Source organism: Acyrthosiphon pisum, chromosome X (assembly GCF_005508785.2).
Source record: "Acyrthosiphon pisum isolate AL4f chromosome X, pea_aphid_22Mar2018_4r6ur, whole genome shotgun sequence".
In the NCBI taxonomy this organism is placed as follows: Eukaryota; Metazoa; Arthropoda; class Insecta; order Hemiptera; family Aphididae; genus Acyrthosiphon; species Acyrthosiphon pisum.
Window position 1 is genome coordinate 18126194 of NC_042493.1, and position 14092 is coordinate 18140285.

Sequence of the window (14092 nt, forward strand, 5' to 3'; positions counted from 1 at the left end):
TTAAAATTATAAAATATAAATTCAATTGCACAATGTAAAAAGTTCGATCCGGATATATTGTAATTTGTAAGCAAACCACATAGGTACAGTATTCTAGATATTTTTATACATTTATATTATATACAGAGTGTCTCGTGTATGTCATCATGCATACTTGTTTGTATAGGTACAATATATTATTATTTTTATACACGTATATACAGTTTACCGGCTATAAATGCTCTAAAACTTACCCAACTATATTTAACTACCTACTATTTTTATAACATATTATAGATTTTTACTTTTGAAATAACATATGTGTAGTAATCGTTCAATTTTATCAAGTGCAGAAAAAGCGAGTAGGTACCTAGATAACGAGTCGATAGTGAGTGGTTAATCTGCAGTAAGATAAATAATCATAAACAATAACATACATTTATTTATTTCTAATAGTAGGTACTAGGTTGTACATAAAAGCCTGCTACAGACCGATTTCAATAAAATATAAAATACTTATGTCACAAAACGTTTGAGTTAAGCATACATTTTTACATTTTTAAATAGAAAATTCTTTGAACCGGTATCGAAGCTTTGAGTTATTCCCATGTGACTGTATAATATATTTAATAAAGTATAATAATGATGAAGGAAACGTGAAAAAAAATATTGATCGTAAGAAAATATCACAGAAAAATGTAATTTACGTTTTAACATACGTAATTTATAAGGCGGAATTTAATGTCTTTCGACGAGTGATTACAGTGATACAATGCACGATGTGGACATATGAACGCTTGCGTATTGCCGTATTTTTATAGTATAGGTATTGTTGGTACCTATTTATGTATTTAGACAATTAACATGACTGAATAGAGTTAACACGTCTACGCACCTACATATGCCTAGAGCTATACTTTTGATAGGCTTTTTTTTTATATTGCCGAAATATAAGTTTTTTAAATGAGATAACTTTGTTTTATTTTGTCTTATGCGGTATGTAACTATGTAAGAAATCATTAATTTTACCATAATATTGAATATGATAAAAAACGTATGTACATCGTGCGGGTAATAACAAACGAAAATAATAAGAATTATAATATGGTATAAAATTAATATTATAACTTTCCATGTACAATTCTTGAGTAAATTATTTTATTGTTTGTTTTAAATATGTACAAGGCAATTCGCTAAGTATACTCACCCCATTTTTCATTTTTAATAATGTAGTTATTCAAAATCTGATTTTTGAAATTTTTAAATATTCTTAAGCACCATATTTTCAAATTCTTAAGATTTATTGTACCTACTCCTTACTTAACTACTTAAGGAGTGTTCTATGGATATCCAAATTTCTGTTTTTTAAATAAGGGCCCTCCCCCTTTCTATTATAAATTATTTAGCTGATAATTTGAAAATATGGTCTTTGATTATATTTAAAAATTCCAAAATTCGAAATTTGAATAAATTTGTTATTAAATTAAAAAATGGGGAGAGTATGGTTGGCGGATCACCCTGTATGTACATTTATTAGGTATTTGTGATTAATTTTTGTAGAAAAAATTTAATTTTAGTAAAATGACATTAATTGTATCTAATGTTATAATATTAATATATTTTTATTTAAAGCAATAGGTACGATAAAAAACATATCTATTCATGATCAACGCGAATGTTTTTTTAAATTATATATTCTGAAAATAAACGTGTTTTATCATTATTTCTGACTTCTGTCATTGTGTTTATATATGGACATTGGGTATGTACCTATTTAATTGATAGAAACAATTTCTTTTAAGAGGTGAAATATATTTTTAAGTGCTATTATTCAGCGTGATTCAGCCCTGTATACGCAAATATAAATTATCAAGATTATTTAAAATAATAATATACAGCCATAGGAGCCATTTAGGTACATATTGTTTGTATTTTGTAGCGGAAACATCACAAAATTGCGAAAGCTATGAACATGTAAAAATCGAGCAACATTGGCGATGCCTACTACAGTCGGTACCCGAATAGCGGCGGCGGCAGCGGGAAAACGTACTTCGACAATAATATTATAGTTTTGTACCATTGCACGTGCTCATTTCGATAATGCACTATCTTACTGATGTATATTATGGACACGTTTTAATCACAGTATATATGCAACGAAATTTTTTTAGGTACCTAAAGTACCTACTGCGTACAGGTGTAGCTATACTAGCTAATATCTGAAATACTGTCAGTTTATTATTATTATTTATTATGAATTATGATTGTTTAAACGTGCGTCGTACGAACTGTAGTAGAAACTGATTTTATATTAGGACAAATTTAATAGAATGCTATACCCGTAAGTGTTGTTGCTTGACTCTGTCTTACAAACGTATAACAAAGCAAATTTACGTTCAACAGAGCTAGTTATAGCCTTTAATATTTGAGCGATTGACCTATTATCGAACTAAAAAATAATAATATCTGAGATGAAGGTATGTGAAGGCCGGACAAATCGCGAATCGAAACGTTAATGAGGGCGCTGTGTTGTCACCCTTTATTACCATCTTATATACTTATTACCTATTATAGGTATAGAAAAATATGAAATAATACCTAAACTGTAGCTTGGTGAGATAATGTCAAAAAGAATATGTTTGGGGGATTCAATTTTAAACTAAGCTAAATTTTTAAATAAATTACCTATATCTATAAGTTATGGATTTTTCGGCGAAAAATCACAAGTATTATTCAGCCTTTGAAGTTATGATACGTTTTATTTTCAAAACATTTATTCTTATTTTATAAGAGTCCAAACTGTATTCAAAATATTGGTTTAAAATCACCCATCTGATGTCAGTAGATCAATCTGCGTGAAAAATGTCAATAATTCTTTACATAAGCTAGTTTTGAAAATTGATGCCTCCTATAATAACTGGTGTATATAACATAATACGAGTGAACAGTTAATATTACAACAGCTGTCGATAGCGATAAGACATTGTTTCGTTTGCTGCAAAATGAGCAAGCGATCGTCATCGAAGAATAACTATGTAGAAAAAGAAAAACCATAGTGATCGTGCAGCACAAAACCGCTTCCATAATCATTATTATAACATATAGTTGCGATGTTTATATAATTATTGTATATTATAATATTATGCTGATGAAATAATATCCCGTAAAATCCATTAAATCGTATCGATGACATTTGACACACGAAGTATACTTTATCTAGCGAACACATTTACTTATTATTATATAATAATAATAATATAAATTGTAAATTATAAACCATTAATTTTAATTATTTTGCTAGCTGGCCCACGCATGTATGGTATATTTACCGTACGAAAACTGCCTACAAGTTTCACGAGAATTTATGACTTTACACACAATACTGCGGTACCTATAAAATATACTATAATCTCTTTGAAATAGCCCCTTTTGATAGTTAAATTTGAATTTTTTAAATAAAGGCTTAAGAAATTCAACTGCCTGTCCTCACATTAATGAATAGTTCGACGTGAGACATTTTGTTTCTATTATTGATCCATTTTAAGGTTTTAAGTTACTGCCATTTGTCAATAGTTTATAAAAAAAATTATTAGAAATGTTTCTAAAGCAATGTTTTACATTTTTAAAGATTATAGGCAATTAAAATGCCAATATGTATATTATTTTTTGATGGATTCTGGTAAAAAAATTTTTCTGAAAATTTTGAACTGTCAAATAATCAATTTTGGTTCACTAGGTTCACTAGGTAACTATGGTCCTCTAAAGTTTAGCTTAATATGCATTAATACTTTTAACTGAAATACCTAATTTACAAGAGCTAAATATTTTTTTCTGTATACTTGAATAGTTAAATCGGTAATCTAAAATACTCAAAAAAAAAAACAAACAATTGTTGGTAAACATAGTTAATTATTTATAGTCATTTTTCGTGGTATACAATGGCGAAAAATTTTATTTTATAATTATTAATAATAATTTACCTACCATACCTACTTACTTAAATAATAATTTTTTTTTTGAAAACTGTATTGGACGCGTTAAAAAAATGTATTTTGGGGATAAAGATGGGCTCCCAAAATCAATGGGATTTTCAACACTGACATTTGTTGTACATTAGTAAGACGGAGACAAGTAAAAACTAGCGGAAGTAATGTCCTCTTAAACAATTTTCAAAATGCATGTAGTTCAATGCAGATAACATTTTTCTGAAGAACTCTGAACTGTAGAAGCGATGGTGTAATTTTTTATGAAACAATTTTTACATTCTAAATGTAGCAAAATAATATTTTGATGCTTTTTTTTTATAACAATGATATGTTTTTCAAGTGTTTCTTCAACTTACACTTTTCAGGAAGTTATATAAATAGACAGAAATAGGTTCCAAACACTAGAAATGACACTCACCTCACCCTATGCATCCGGCCGATATCGTGGCCAGTATCGCAAGCGTGGCGGTCATGACTTGCGTCGCCGAAGACACGGTCTTGGTGTTGTAGTCAGTGCTGCTTCTGCTGGAGTCTATGTTGGCGCTAGTCTGCGGCGCCTCGACGAACTTATCCTCGGCCGTGACCCTGGATCCGTACTTCTGCAGGAACTCCAAGATTATGCCGTTGGTCCAGCCGAAACCTAGCTGCACCTCGTATTCACCTCCACTGCCATGACCTCCGGGTACGGTCGCATCGTACTGTCAAAACAAGTGACGTATGAGTATACCGTCAATCGAAGAAAATATAATTCATTGAGAGGGCATAAACGAGTCTGCAGACGCAGTGATGTGTATCAAAATACAAATCACTTTATCCGCATATAACGTGAGACCCACCCGACGCCTATACCATTCTCAATCGACTTGCAGACTAATCGATGTGTTTGTACAGACTACAGACATCTTTATAGCTACTTTAAAAATTTGTTTTAAATAAATAACAATCTATACACTGCACAGTATCCCCTCAACCCGATAAATTGTTTTATTCCGCTCAAACCGGACTTACTTTTTCATACATGGCGTTGGTCTCGTTATACGCTTTGTAGTTGGACCTCATCCATCGTTCAGCTATCTCGAACGCCAAGTCCTGGGCCCAGTTGTCGCCCGAGTTGTCGAGTGACATGACCATTATGTACTGGAGCGGAGGCCACGCGTTCGGGTAGTCCCACTGTTCACCGGAGTGCTCCAGTGTGGTCGGTATGCCACCCAGGTTGTTCATTATCTGTGTCTTTTCCAAGTATTTAAGCGTTCGGGACACAAAGTCATCGGTCTTCTTCGGGTCATAACAGCCAGTCCATAGCGGTGATATATTGGTTGGGTAAAAGTAATCACGCTTGATTTCGTTCAGCATGTCATAGTCCAGCCACGCGCCTACTTCCTCGTGCCACAGCACCGCCGTCACTGCTTCTATCCATTTGTTGGCAATGTTTTCATACTTCAGTGCCTTGTCGGACACATTCAGCTCTCGGTAAAAATCACTCAATATCTTAGCATTCCAATACACCAGAGCGTTCAAGTCCACCGGTATGATGAATCGTGTTTTTAGGTTGGTCAGGTTTCCTGCAATCATACAATGACATATTAGTTATCGTATACAACGTTATTGCGCGCACTATGACCTACGACAATATTATCCTATAAAGTGTAGCTTTTATTCACTCCCTAACCCACAGATGTTATTTCGGGATATAAGTCTATCCAATTTACGTATTTTTCACCATTGCGTTTAAACATTTCTTTTTTTTAATTTGCTCAGTAGATCAAAATAATAGGTAATAAAATGCAATCATTTTCTAATCTAACTAGAGATTATGAAAATCATAAATTATCTCGACCAGACCTGGAGTAATTATATTTTATTCATTGAAATGTCGTACTATCAAACGCGGGGTCAAGCTACAATTAAGTGTTTGATAGATAAAAATAAAATAAAAACAATCATGTCTCACATTAATTGTCGTTGACGTGTTTCTAGTAAAAAAACGAATAAAATAATACGTGTATTTAGGGTATTGAAAATCAGTGGGTCTATGCCAAAAATATAATAATTAACGTGATGATACATTTTAGGTACACATAATTTATATAGTATAATGTATATATGGTGACGTATTATCGTTATGAAAGTTTTTTAATCTCATTCACGAAACATTAATATATAATATTATGTGGCATGGAACACGCGCAGTAATGGTTTAAAAACATTTACTTTATAGACCAAACTCTAATTCGTATAAAAATATCAGACCTAATTTAATAGTTGGTAAATGAAACTATGTTGAAATCGCGTATAAGAAGAGAAAAATAATAGACATCGTTTAAAGTAAACTGGTAATTATTGTAAAAATGACCTATAACATTCTGACATTATAGACTTAAATGTCTAAGTAGTTACGGCAGTTCTTAATTGTATTGAAATATTAATAACTCTAATGTAGTTCGCTGTACTAAGCAATATATTCAACTTTTTTGTAACTTAAAACAGTTTTAAAATAGTACGATATTTCTATAGTAGCAACACAAATAAATTAGATGTAATAAACTTACATACCCACCTACGTTAACAAAAATAATGCAACCGCCAACCGTGAACCTAGTCCTGATTTAATTGTTGACTAACAATACAAGCTTTAATTGAACATGTATACAGAGAAGCATATTTTCAAGGTCATGACAATTTATAAAATTTATTTGCTTTATTTTTTTTTATGATGCGCACATTTAAAAAAATTATTTTCTATTAATTTTTACCCAAACTTAATTTGTCATCTGCATGAATTTACATGATTCACTCCCATTTTTTGGGTACTTAAATTAATCTTTTAGGAATACAAATAGGTACCTATAACTAATATACTAATAACTTATAAGTATAATATATTTTATTTATCAATTCTATTATTATGACTCTGTAATATTTTAATATTTTTTGAAATAATATAACCTAAATTCTTGACGAACATTTTTATTTATATTTCCTTCATATAATACGCTTTGACAAAGTATGAAAAAGCATTTACGCATCAAACGTTAAATGGAATATTATATTTCTCGTGAAGACTGAAGAGTAAATATTTTGTTTCAAAATTCATAATATTCAGGGTTTTTTTATTATAGTGTAGGTATATATATAATTTATACCAGATGCGATAATATATAGAGTATAATATAGAGTATTTAAAAGCATTTTGACTATTTTTGAAGGTATTATAATTATATACCTAATAATATATAATGTCATCTCACATACACTTAAAATTTATAAAAAATTGGTTAAAGATTTCTATTTACAATACTAAACACTATATTTTTCCAATCGTTTTAATATTTACCTAATCAATAAGTTTAAATAGTTATGTATATATTTTCTATAAAATATTGAAATTATAAATTTAACGTATAAATATTTTAATTTATAATAGGTATTTGGTTTGTAAATATTTTGATTGAAATTGTAATATTTTAGTAAATTCAACTATATTTAAAATCAAATGCAAACTTAAGTATTTTTATGTCAACTGCAGTTTGGTTAAAATTTATTGTATGGTAATAATTAAGTACTTAATATTATACTTAAGGAGCCACGAAGGCTCAAATCGAATTTGTGATTCTATGAAAGAAGAAATAACGAAAGAATATTACGATTTTTTAAGTGTTTAACACATTTTATGTTTTTTACAAGTTATTCATTTAAATTATTTTGTGTACACAAAATATATTTGTTCAGAGTAATAAATTATTGGCGTTTTTAGGAATGTTCGGAAGTTAATTTGTTTGTTAAGTGTTATTATGACCATACCAGGTAAGTCAAAACAAAACAAAACAAAACAAAACTGGGATTTTTCAAATTTAAACCACTATTTAATAATATAGCATTTATTTTTCAAACAATAGATGCTATGCTACAGGCATAATGTATTGTTATTTACAACATTTCCGGCACACGAGTGGTATCTACACATTGCATAGGTTCTATAGGGCAAAATATGAACAAAAATTTCCTATAGAAACCTATATTATATTATTGTATCATGGAAAAAATTTAAAACTATTCTACATTTAACAGTAATAAATTAATAAAAGTAAAAGTCCTAGATATGAATCTTAATGGAGACCACAGGTCATGGTTGACCAAGTCATGATTTTATAAAAAAATTTACTTTGAAAAAAAAATTAATGATGATAAATAAATAATCAGAAAAGAAAAACCATATACATAATATAACCTTGAGCTATACAAGAGTATATACTATCCGGTAGTGTTAAGTACAGATAGAGTCAGTACACTGAGCCCAAAACTATTGTTTTAAAATAAATGTATGACTAGGCGCTTTTAATTCATTGTCTTCAATATAAATTTCATTGTTACTATTACAGTAACAGAGGTACTTTTTTACCTATATTTAAGCAAACACGGAAAGCATATCACACACGATTTTAAGCATTTTTGGAATCATAAATAATAAGTAAAACACTAGCCAGTAATTTACCTTTATTTGTTCCATTTAGTATAAACCATCTACTGGAAAAATCCCACCCAGATTCCGCAGCGGCCTTTAGCTCAGAATAGTAGTTTTCTTTATCGTTATCGGTCTTCAGTGTTTGTGCGCTCATGATATCTTCCCTGTAAAAATACAAAATATTATTAAATTACAAATATTTGAAATGTAGATACTAATAACTGCAAGAAAATATTTGTAATTTTTAGTCAAATAGATAATAATATAACAATGTACATTTCACATAAAGCTACAGAAAAAACTAAATAAATTTGAAATTGTAATAAATCAGGAATTATTAATTTCTCCTTAGTAGTTTTCAATTAGAAATAATCTGAAACCTCAGTAATCATAATTTCAAAAACATAAATTTAATTTGTGATAACTTATATGAAATTAAAAACTAAATTTACCTGTATGATTCGGGTCTAGGTCCTGTTGACGAATCCTTATATCTGGCCAATGTGTATACTTTCCCATCCTTTTCTATGTCTACTGTATGATTTAACATCCAATAGCTGAATTCTTTTTCCAGTATATCTACATTTTCTTTTAGGAAAGTCGTGTCATTTGTAGCCTCGATGTAACTTTTCATCATTGGTACCAGCATGGGGGGTTGAGACCGCATGGCGTAATAAACTCTTCCCCCGTTTGGAATATGACCGTAGGTGTTAATGATCGACAAAAAGTTGCTAAGCATGCCTTTAACGGTAGTATACATCTCAGATAGTAGCAGACCTCTAATTATCCAGTAAGAATCCCAATAGTAAAATTCACGGAATCGGCCACCGGGTACAATTACCGGATACGGAACATAGATAATTGAATAATGGTCAGGATGTAAACGTACATCATCTTTGATTTTTTTACCGAGAAGTTTCCATAACAAATGTAAGCCTCTAGCCCATTCTTGGAAATTTGGGTCCTTAATATCACCAATAAATTTGGGCTCTGGCTTCCAATCGGAGGGATCCCAAATTTCGAATTCGCTGCCTTCCTTCTCGAATGTTTCGTTCAGGAAAACTTCCAGTTCTAATTTTGATGGCCTTTGTCCCGTTTTTTTCATCATTTCCAAGAATATGTTCATGGTCTCGTTAGGTGAAAATTTCATTTTCATGTCAACAAACGTTTTCGAATCTGGGAATATGCTAGACATTTGAATCGCATGCAGCAATGGTCCATAACAGTAAATATTACTAAAATAAAAACATATAAATTGTACACAAAATTAAATTCAAATTATTTTAATAAATCTACTACTATTCATTGTATCTTAATAATATTCACTCTAACTAAATTTAAATGATCTTTTTTAAACTATTGACTACTTTTATTTCTTATAAAACATGTGTGATTTTTGAAGTTAATCCTTCTTAAAGTTTGATTTTAAAGGTAGGTACCAATCATAAACAATAAATACAAGGACATGTGTCATTGAAAGTATCGTCACACTTTTCAATTTAGTAGATGATTTCGACAACTAAGAAATGCGTGAAAATGTATAATACGTCCTTGCATAAAAGTAAGGAGAATTATTAAGATATCTAATTAATGAGAAACCACGTAAAATAGAGTACACTTTATCAAAAATATACTGCATTTTATTTACAGAAATGGTTAAAATACTTTTTGATTAAACAAAAAAGGAACTCAATAAATTATAATTTGTTCTGTAGTATCAAGTAAATAAATACACATAAACACTAATCATTTTTGAACATTTATTTCGTTGTAAAATAATATTTTACTTATCATAATTTAAGTTATTGAGTTAAGAACTCTGAGGATGAGCATATTTGATGTAGAAATTATTTTACTCTAATACATCCTTCAATTTTTACACAGTATTTTAGATATTCATTCCGAACGATTTCAATTAAAAAACAATGTTATACTATGGGATTTTCCAAACATAGGTATTACACTATTTTGAGCTCTGAATTAGGTACGATATACCTATAGTTTTATTATTCTGAATAAATTGAAGTTTAATACTTTTCATTAGGTACTTGATGTTTCGTATTATTTTATTATTTCGTACCTCGAAACATCAAGTACCTAATGAAAAGTATTAAGTACGAAATAATGTAATAAAAATAATAGTGGGATACATTAATTATAATAACACAATAACAATTATCAACCATTCCATACATTGTGTCTAAACATTGATACTTTGAAAGTTTAAGTAAAGTGAAGAATGTACATATAGTTCAAAATTCTAAATCGTTAATTTAAGTATTTCAGTAAAATATTCTGTATTATAATTTAGAATAAAATAAGGATAATAAGATAATAAGTAAAAACTAAAAGTAAAAAATTTGTATCTACATGACTCATTTATAGTAGTAAGTAGTTATTTTGATTATGCCTACGAAATAACATCCAATTTTTCAATAAAAATAAAGCCAATGTGTACTATAAAATCAATACATCATTCGGTAGAGTAAGTATTTGTGGTAAAAAATTCCAATAGTTTATGTAATTAAAATATAAATGATAAGAGAAATAAAGTTTTACGCTTACTTCTATGTAAAAAAAGCTCGACATTTTATTATTATTATTAGTACCTACCATGTAATAAAAATTAATGTTTAATTAGACGTATGGAAATATTTCATTACACAATATTTAAATGGATAATCCATAGATAAATCATATAATCCAGTCTTAAACAATAATTTACTAATTCAGATTAGCTTTGATGAAATAAAAGAAATTGCATGCAAAATAATATATATTTACAAACTTGATCTAATTTCTTAAGTGATTTATTTTTTTTAATATTTATAATTAAAATGCATATACATAAAAAACAACATAATAAAGTTGTAATACACAATTTAGTGTGAAAGGCAGTACCGCTGTGACTGGAAGGGCAGATCAGGCAACGCCTTACCGAAAAAGCCATATTATCAGATAAATCCATTAAATTTCAAGCAAAACATCTGTGCCTACTACCTTGAGAAAAGCAATTCTTGAATCGTATTAAATGGACGTAATAATGCACTAACAGTTTCATACCTAGAGACTTAATGACTTGTATCATTAAGAAAAAATAGAAGGGTAGGTAGGTAGTAATATAAAAAATAGGTAGGTACCTAAGGCCAAAATAAAAGTAAGTACAATAAAGTACCGCTGAGAATAAATTAGCAAGAATTATTTAACTAAATATAAATTAAAGGATGCTATTTTTATTAAAATTAAAGATGGCTAAGCTAACAGTTGAAAAAGTTATAGCAATTTTCCTGTGCATAATATAATGAAATAATAAATTCGAACATCGTAATCATTAATATAAGTAGTGAAAAACGATTGTAAACTATAAAGGTAGGAATAAACTACTCCATTATTTCTATTCTAAAAATAATATTTCTGTTGGATATCTACACATAACTGAAAAACATTTATTCATATCAAAATTCGTAACAAACTTTTTGTTTCTTAATTATCGCACTTTTGCTCTCAATACTAAATGAGTAATATACGATTTATTTCCTTTTTTTTCAGACGAATAAGAAAACTAATAATCAATTAGACAATGTGGATTAGTGTGACATTATTCTATTGTTTTTGATATAATTACGTGTTTTTAATAACCACTAAAATATAACCCATTATTTTTCTACGTACATCCCCTAGCCATGGGTCTGGAGTGACCTTGACACATCACTACTGATTTTCATGTAAATGGAATGGTCGATCGCAGTATATTTAACATTTTGATATTAACTGTCAATTATTATAAGAAGTTCGTCTTGGAAATTGTATGACCTTAATTTGGGTAACGATAACTGTACTACGCATATGTATAATACAAATGACAATTTACTCTTCAAATTACCACCTATACATTATGTACTTCTCATCTCGTAAGGCTCGCTCGGCTGGGTATACTTTAGTGACACTCTGGTGATGTTATATACACTCAGTTAATAAAGTAATAATAATAATAAGAAAAAACTAACAACAACAAATTGGCACTAGGTGTGCTATTGCATAATGATATGGTTCGTCTGCTACGCGGGTTATGAGTATAGGATGTACGTAAGGTCACGTCACGCTCGCGATGGGGATGGTAATGACGTAATAATAATATTATATACTATTGAAATATAAACGACTGTGAGTGTGCACGCGTATCCAATAAAGCAATTTGTGTAGTTTAAGCATTGTAACGATTTTATAATTTACCACATAACAACTTTGTATATTGTATACCTACGTACATATCATGTTATTTGCTATATTATAATAGTAAGCACTCGCGATACTCCTTAGTATACGGTGGTAGCTCTATCTACGAAATGGATTGTTTATATTATATAATTGCATGTATTTTAACGGTTCGGAAACGTTTTAAAACGATTTTTCTATTTTTCATTATATTTCCAGTAGTGCGTAAACAAGATAACAGAAGAACAGGTAAATAAAAACGGATTTGATTGACATTGACACCGATTAGAACACTGTTGCCCATCGACGACGACAGCGGCGGCTAGCAGCCATATGTAACTCTGGTCTCTCCGTCTTTCTCTATCACGCACACACACACACAGAGTAATTGACGGGTTGCCAATATACAGCTTACACAGCTATTTCGTTAGACACTACCTATGTCGCGCGCGCCACAAGACGAAACACATACAGACACAGGTACGAATAATAAATAACAGTACATACGAATATAATGTGTACACACGCAATTATTATTATGTTTTTTTTTCATGACCTACATCCTAGGTCCGTGAAACGAAAATAACGTAAAATAACAAACGCCAGAGATTAAAAAAAAATATATATATATATTATGTATTATTATATTCTGGAAGAACGCACCGCGAAGCCAATGACAATTATTGTTATTATAACATAGGCATGTAGATAATAACAATAATAATATGTAATGTGTACAGTGTACCCATGTAAATATACTAGGTAGGTATATCGAACGATAACCGTGTGCAGATTTTAAAACGATTCGCTGGCACGCGTAAGTAAATAATGCATATAATATAGCCATAGGTAATGTAGTAGAATTTGTGTTATACGATTAATAGTACTTAATAATAATAATAATAAGCCAGTCATAAACGTAACTTATTATGATCGCTGGAACTAATAGACCGAACACTAATCAATGGAACCGATTTCGAATAATTTGACCTACACAATTCACTTTCAAATAGTACTACGCTGTGCGACTATTCACCGGCATTAAATTGAATTTAGAGAATGATGGAGAGAGAGAAAAGGTAAAAATTATTATTATCCATAAAGCCATATCATTGTATTGATAAATACCACACGTATGGATGACTGGCGTAATAATAAATATTTTTGTTTTAGCTTACGCACCAGTATTCTGATATATTATGCTTTCATATTTTGTCGCGCGTCCAAGACTCCGAAATTCGAGAATTTTTACATGGAAACTAAGCTCTGAAGAAAACGGTAGTTTTTTATTATTTTTTTTTTTTTTTTGGTCAATGTTTTCGATGATAGTCTGTATATTTTTATTATTGCTATTTGCTGATAATAAGCAAGAGCACATTATTGCCATCATTAAATAGGGACCACAAATGTACCGGATCGTGTGGTTTTTTTCAACGTAGTGTGGCGCGGG

The 14092-nt window shown here is 29.8% G+C and overlaps 1 protein-coding gene across 11 annotated transcripts in view; it reads right to left on the reverse strand.

The window, feature by feature from the left end:
* Positions 1–14092, reverse strand: part of LOC100162689 (trehalase) — a 131210-nt gene that overhangs the window by 9677 nt on the left and 107441 nt on the right. For 10 of the 11 annotated variants that reach the window (XM_029491709.1, XM_029491793.1, XM_029491695.1 and 7 more), the window contains 4 exons: positions 8880–9662; positions 8458–8591; positions 4974–5527; positions 4389–4663 (listed from right to left, as the gene is read on the reverse strand). In XM_029491709.1, coding sequence (XP_029347569.1) covers positions 4389–4663; positions 4974–5527; positions 8458–8591; positions 8880–9662 — 1746 coding nt within the window. Of the gene's footprint in view, positions 1–4383; positions 4664–4973; positions 5528–8457; positions 8592–8879; positions 9663–14092 lie in introns of all 11 variants that reach the window. The other variant, XM_029491850.1, reaches the window with a different exon arrangement.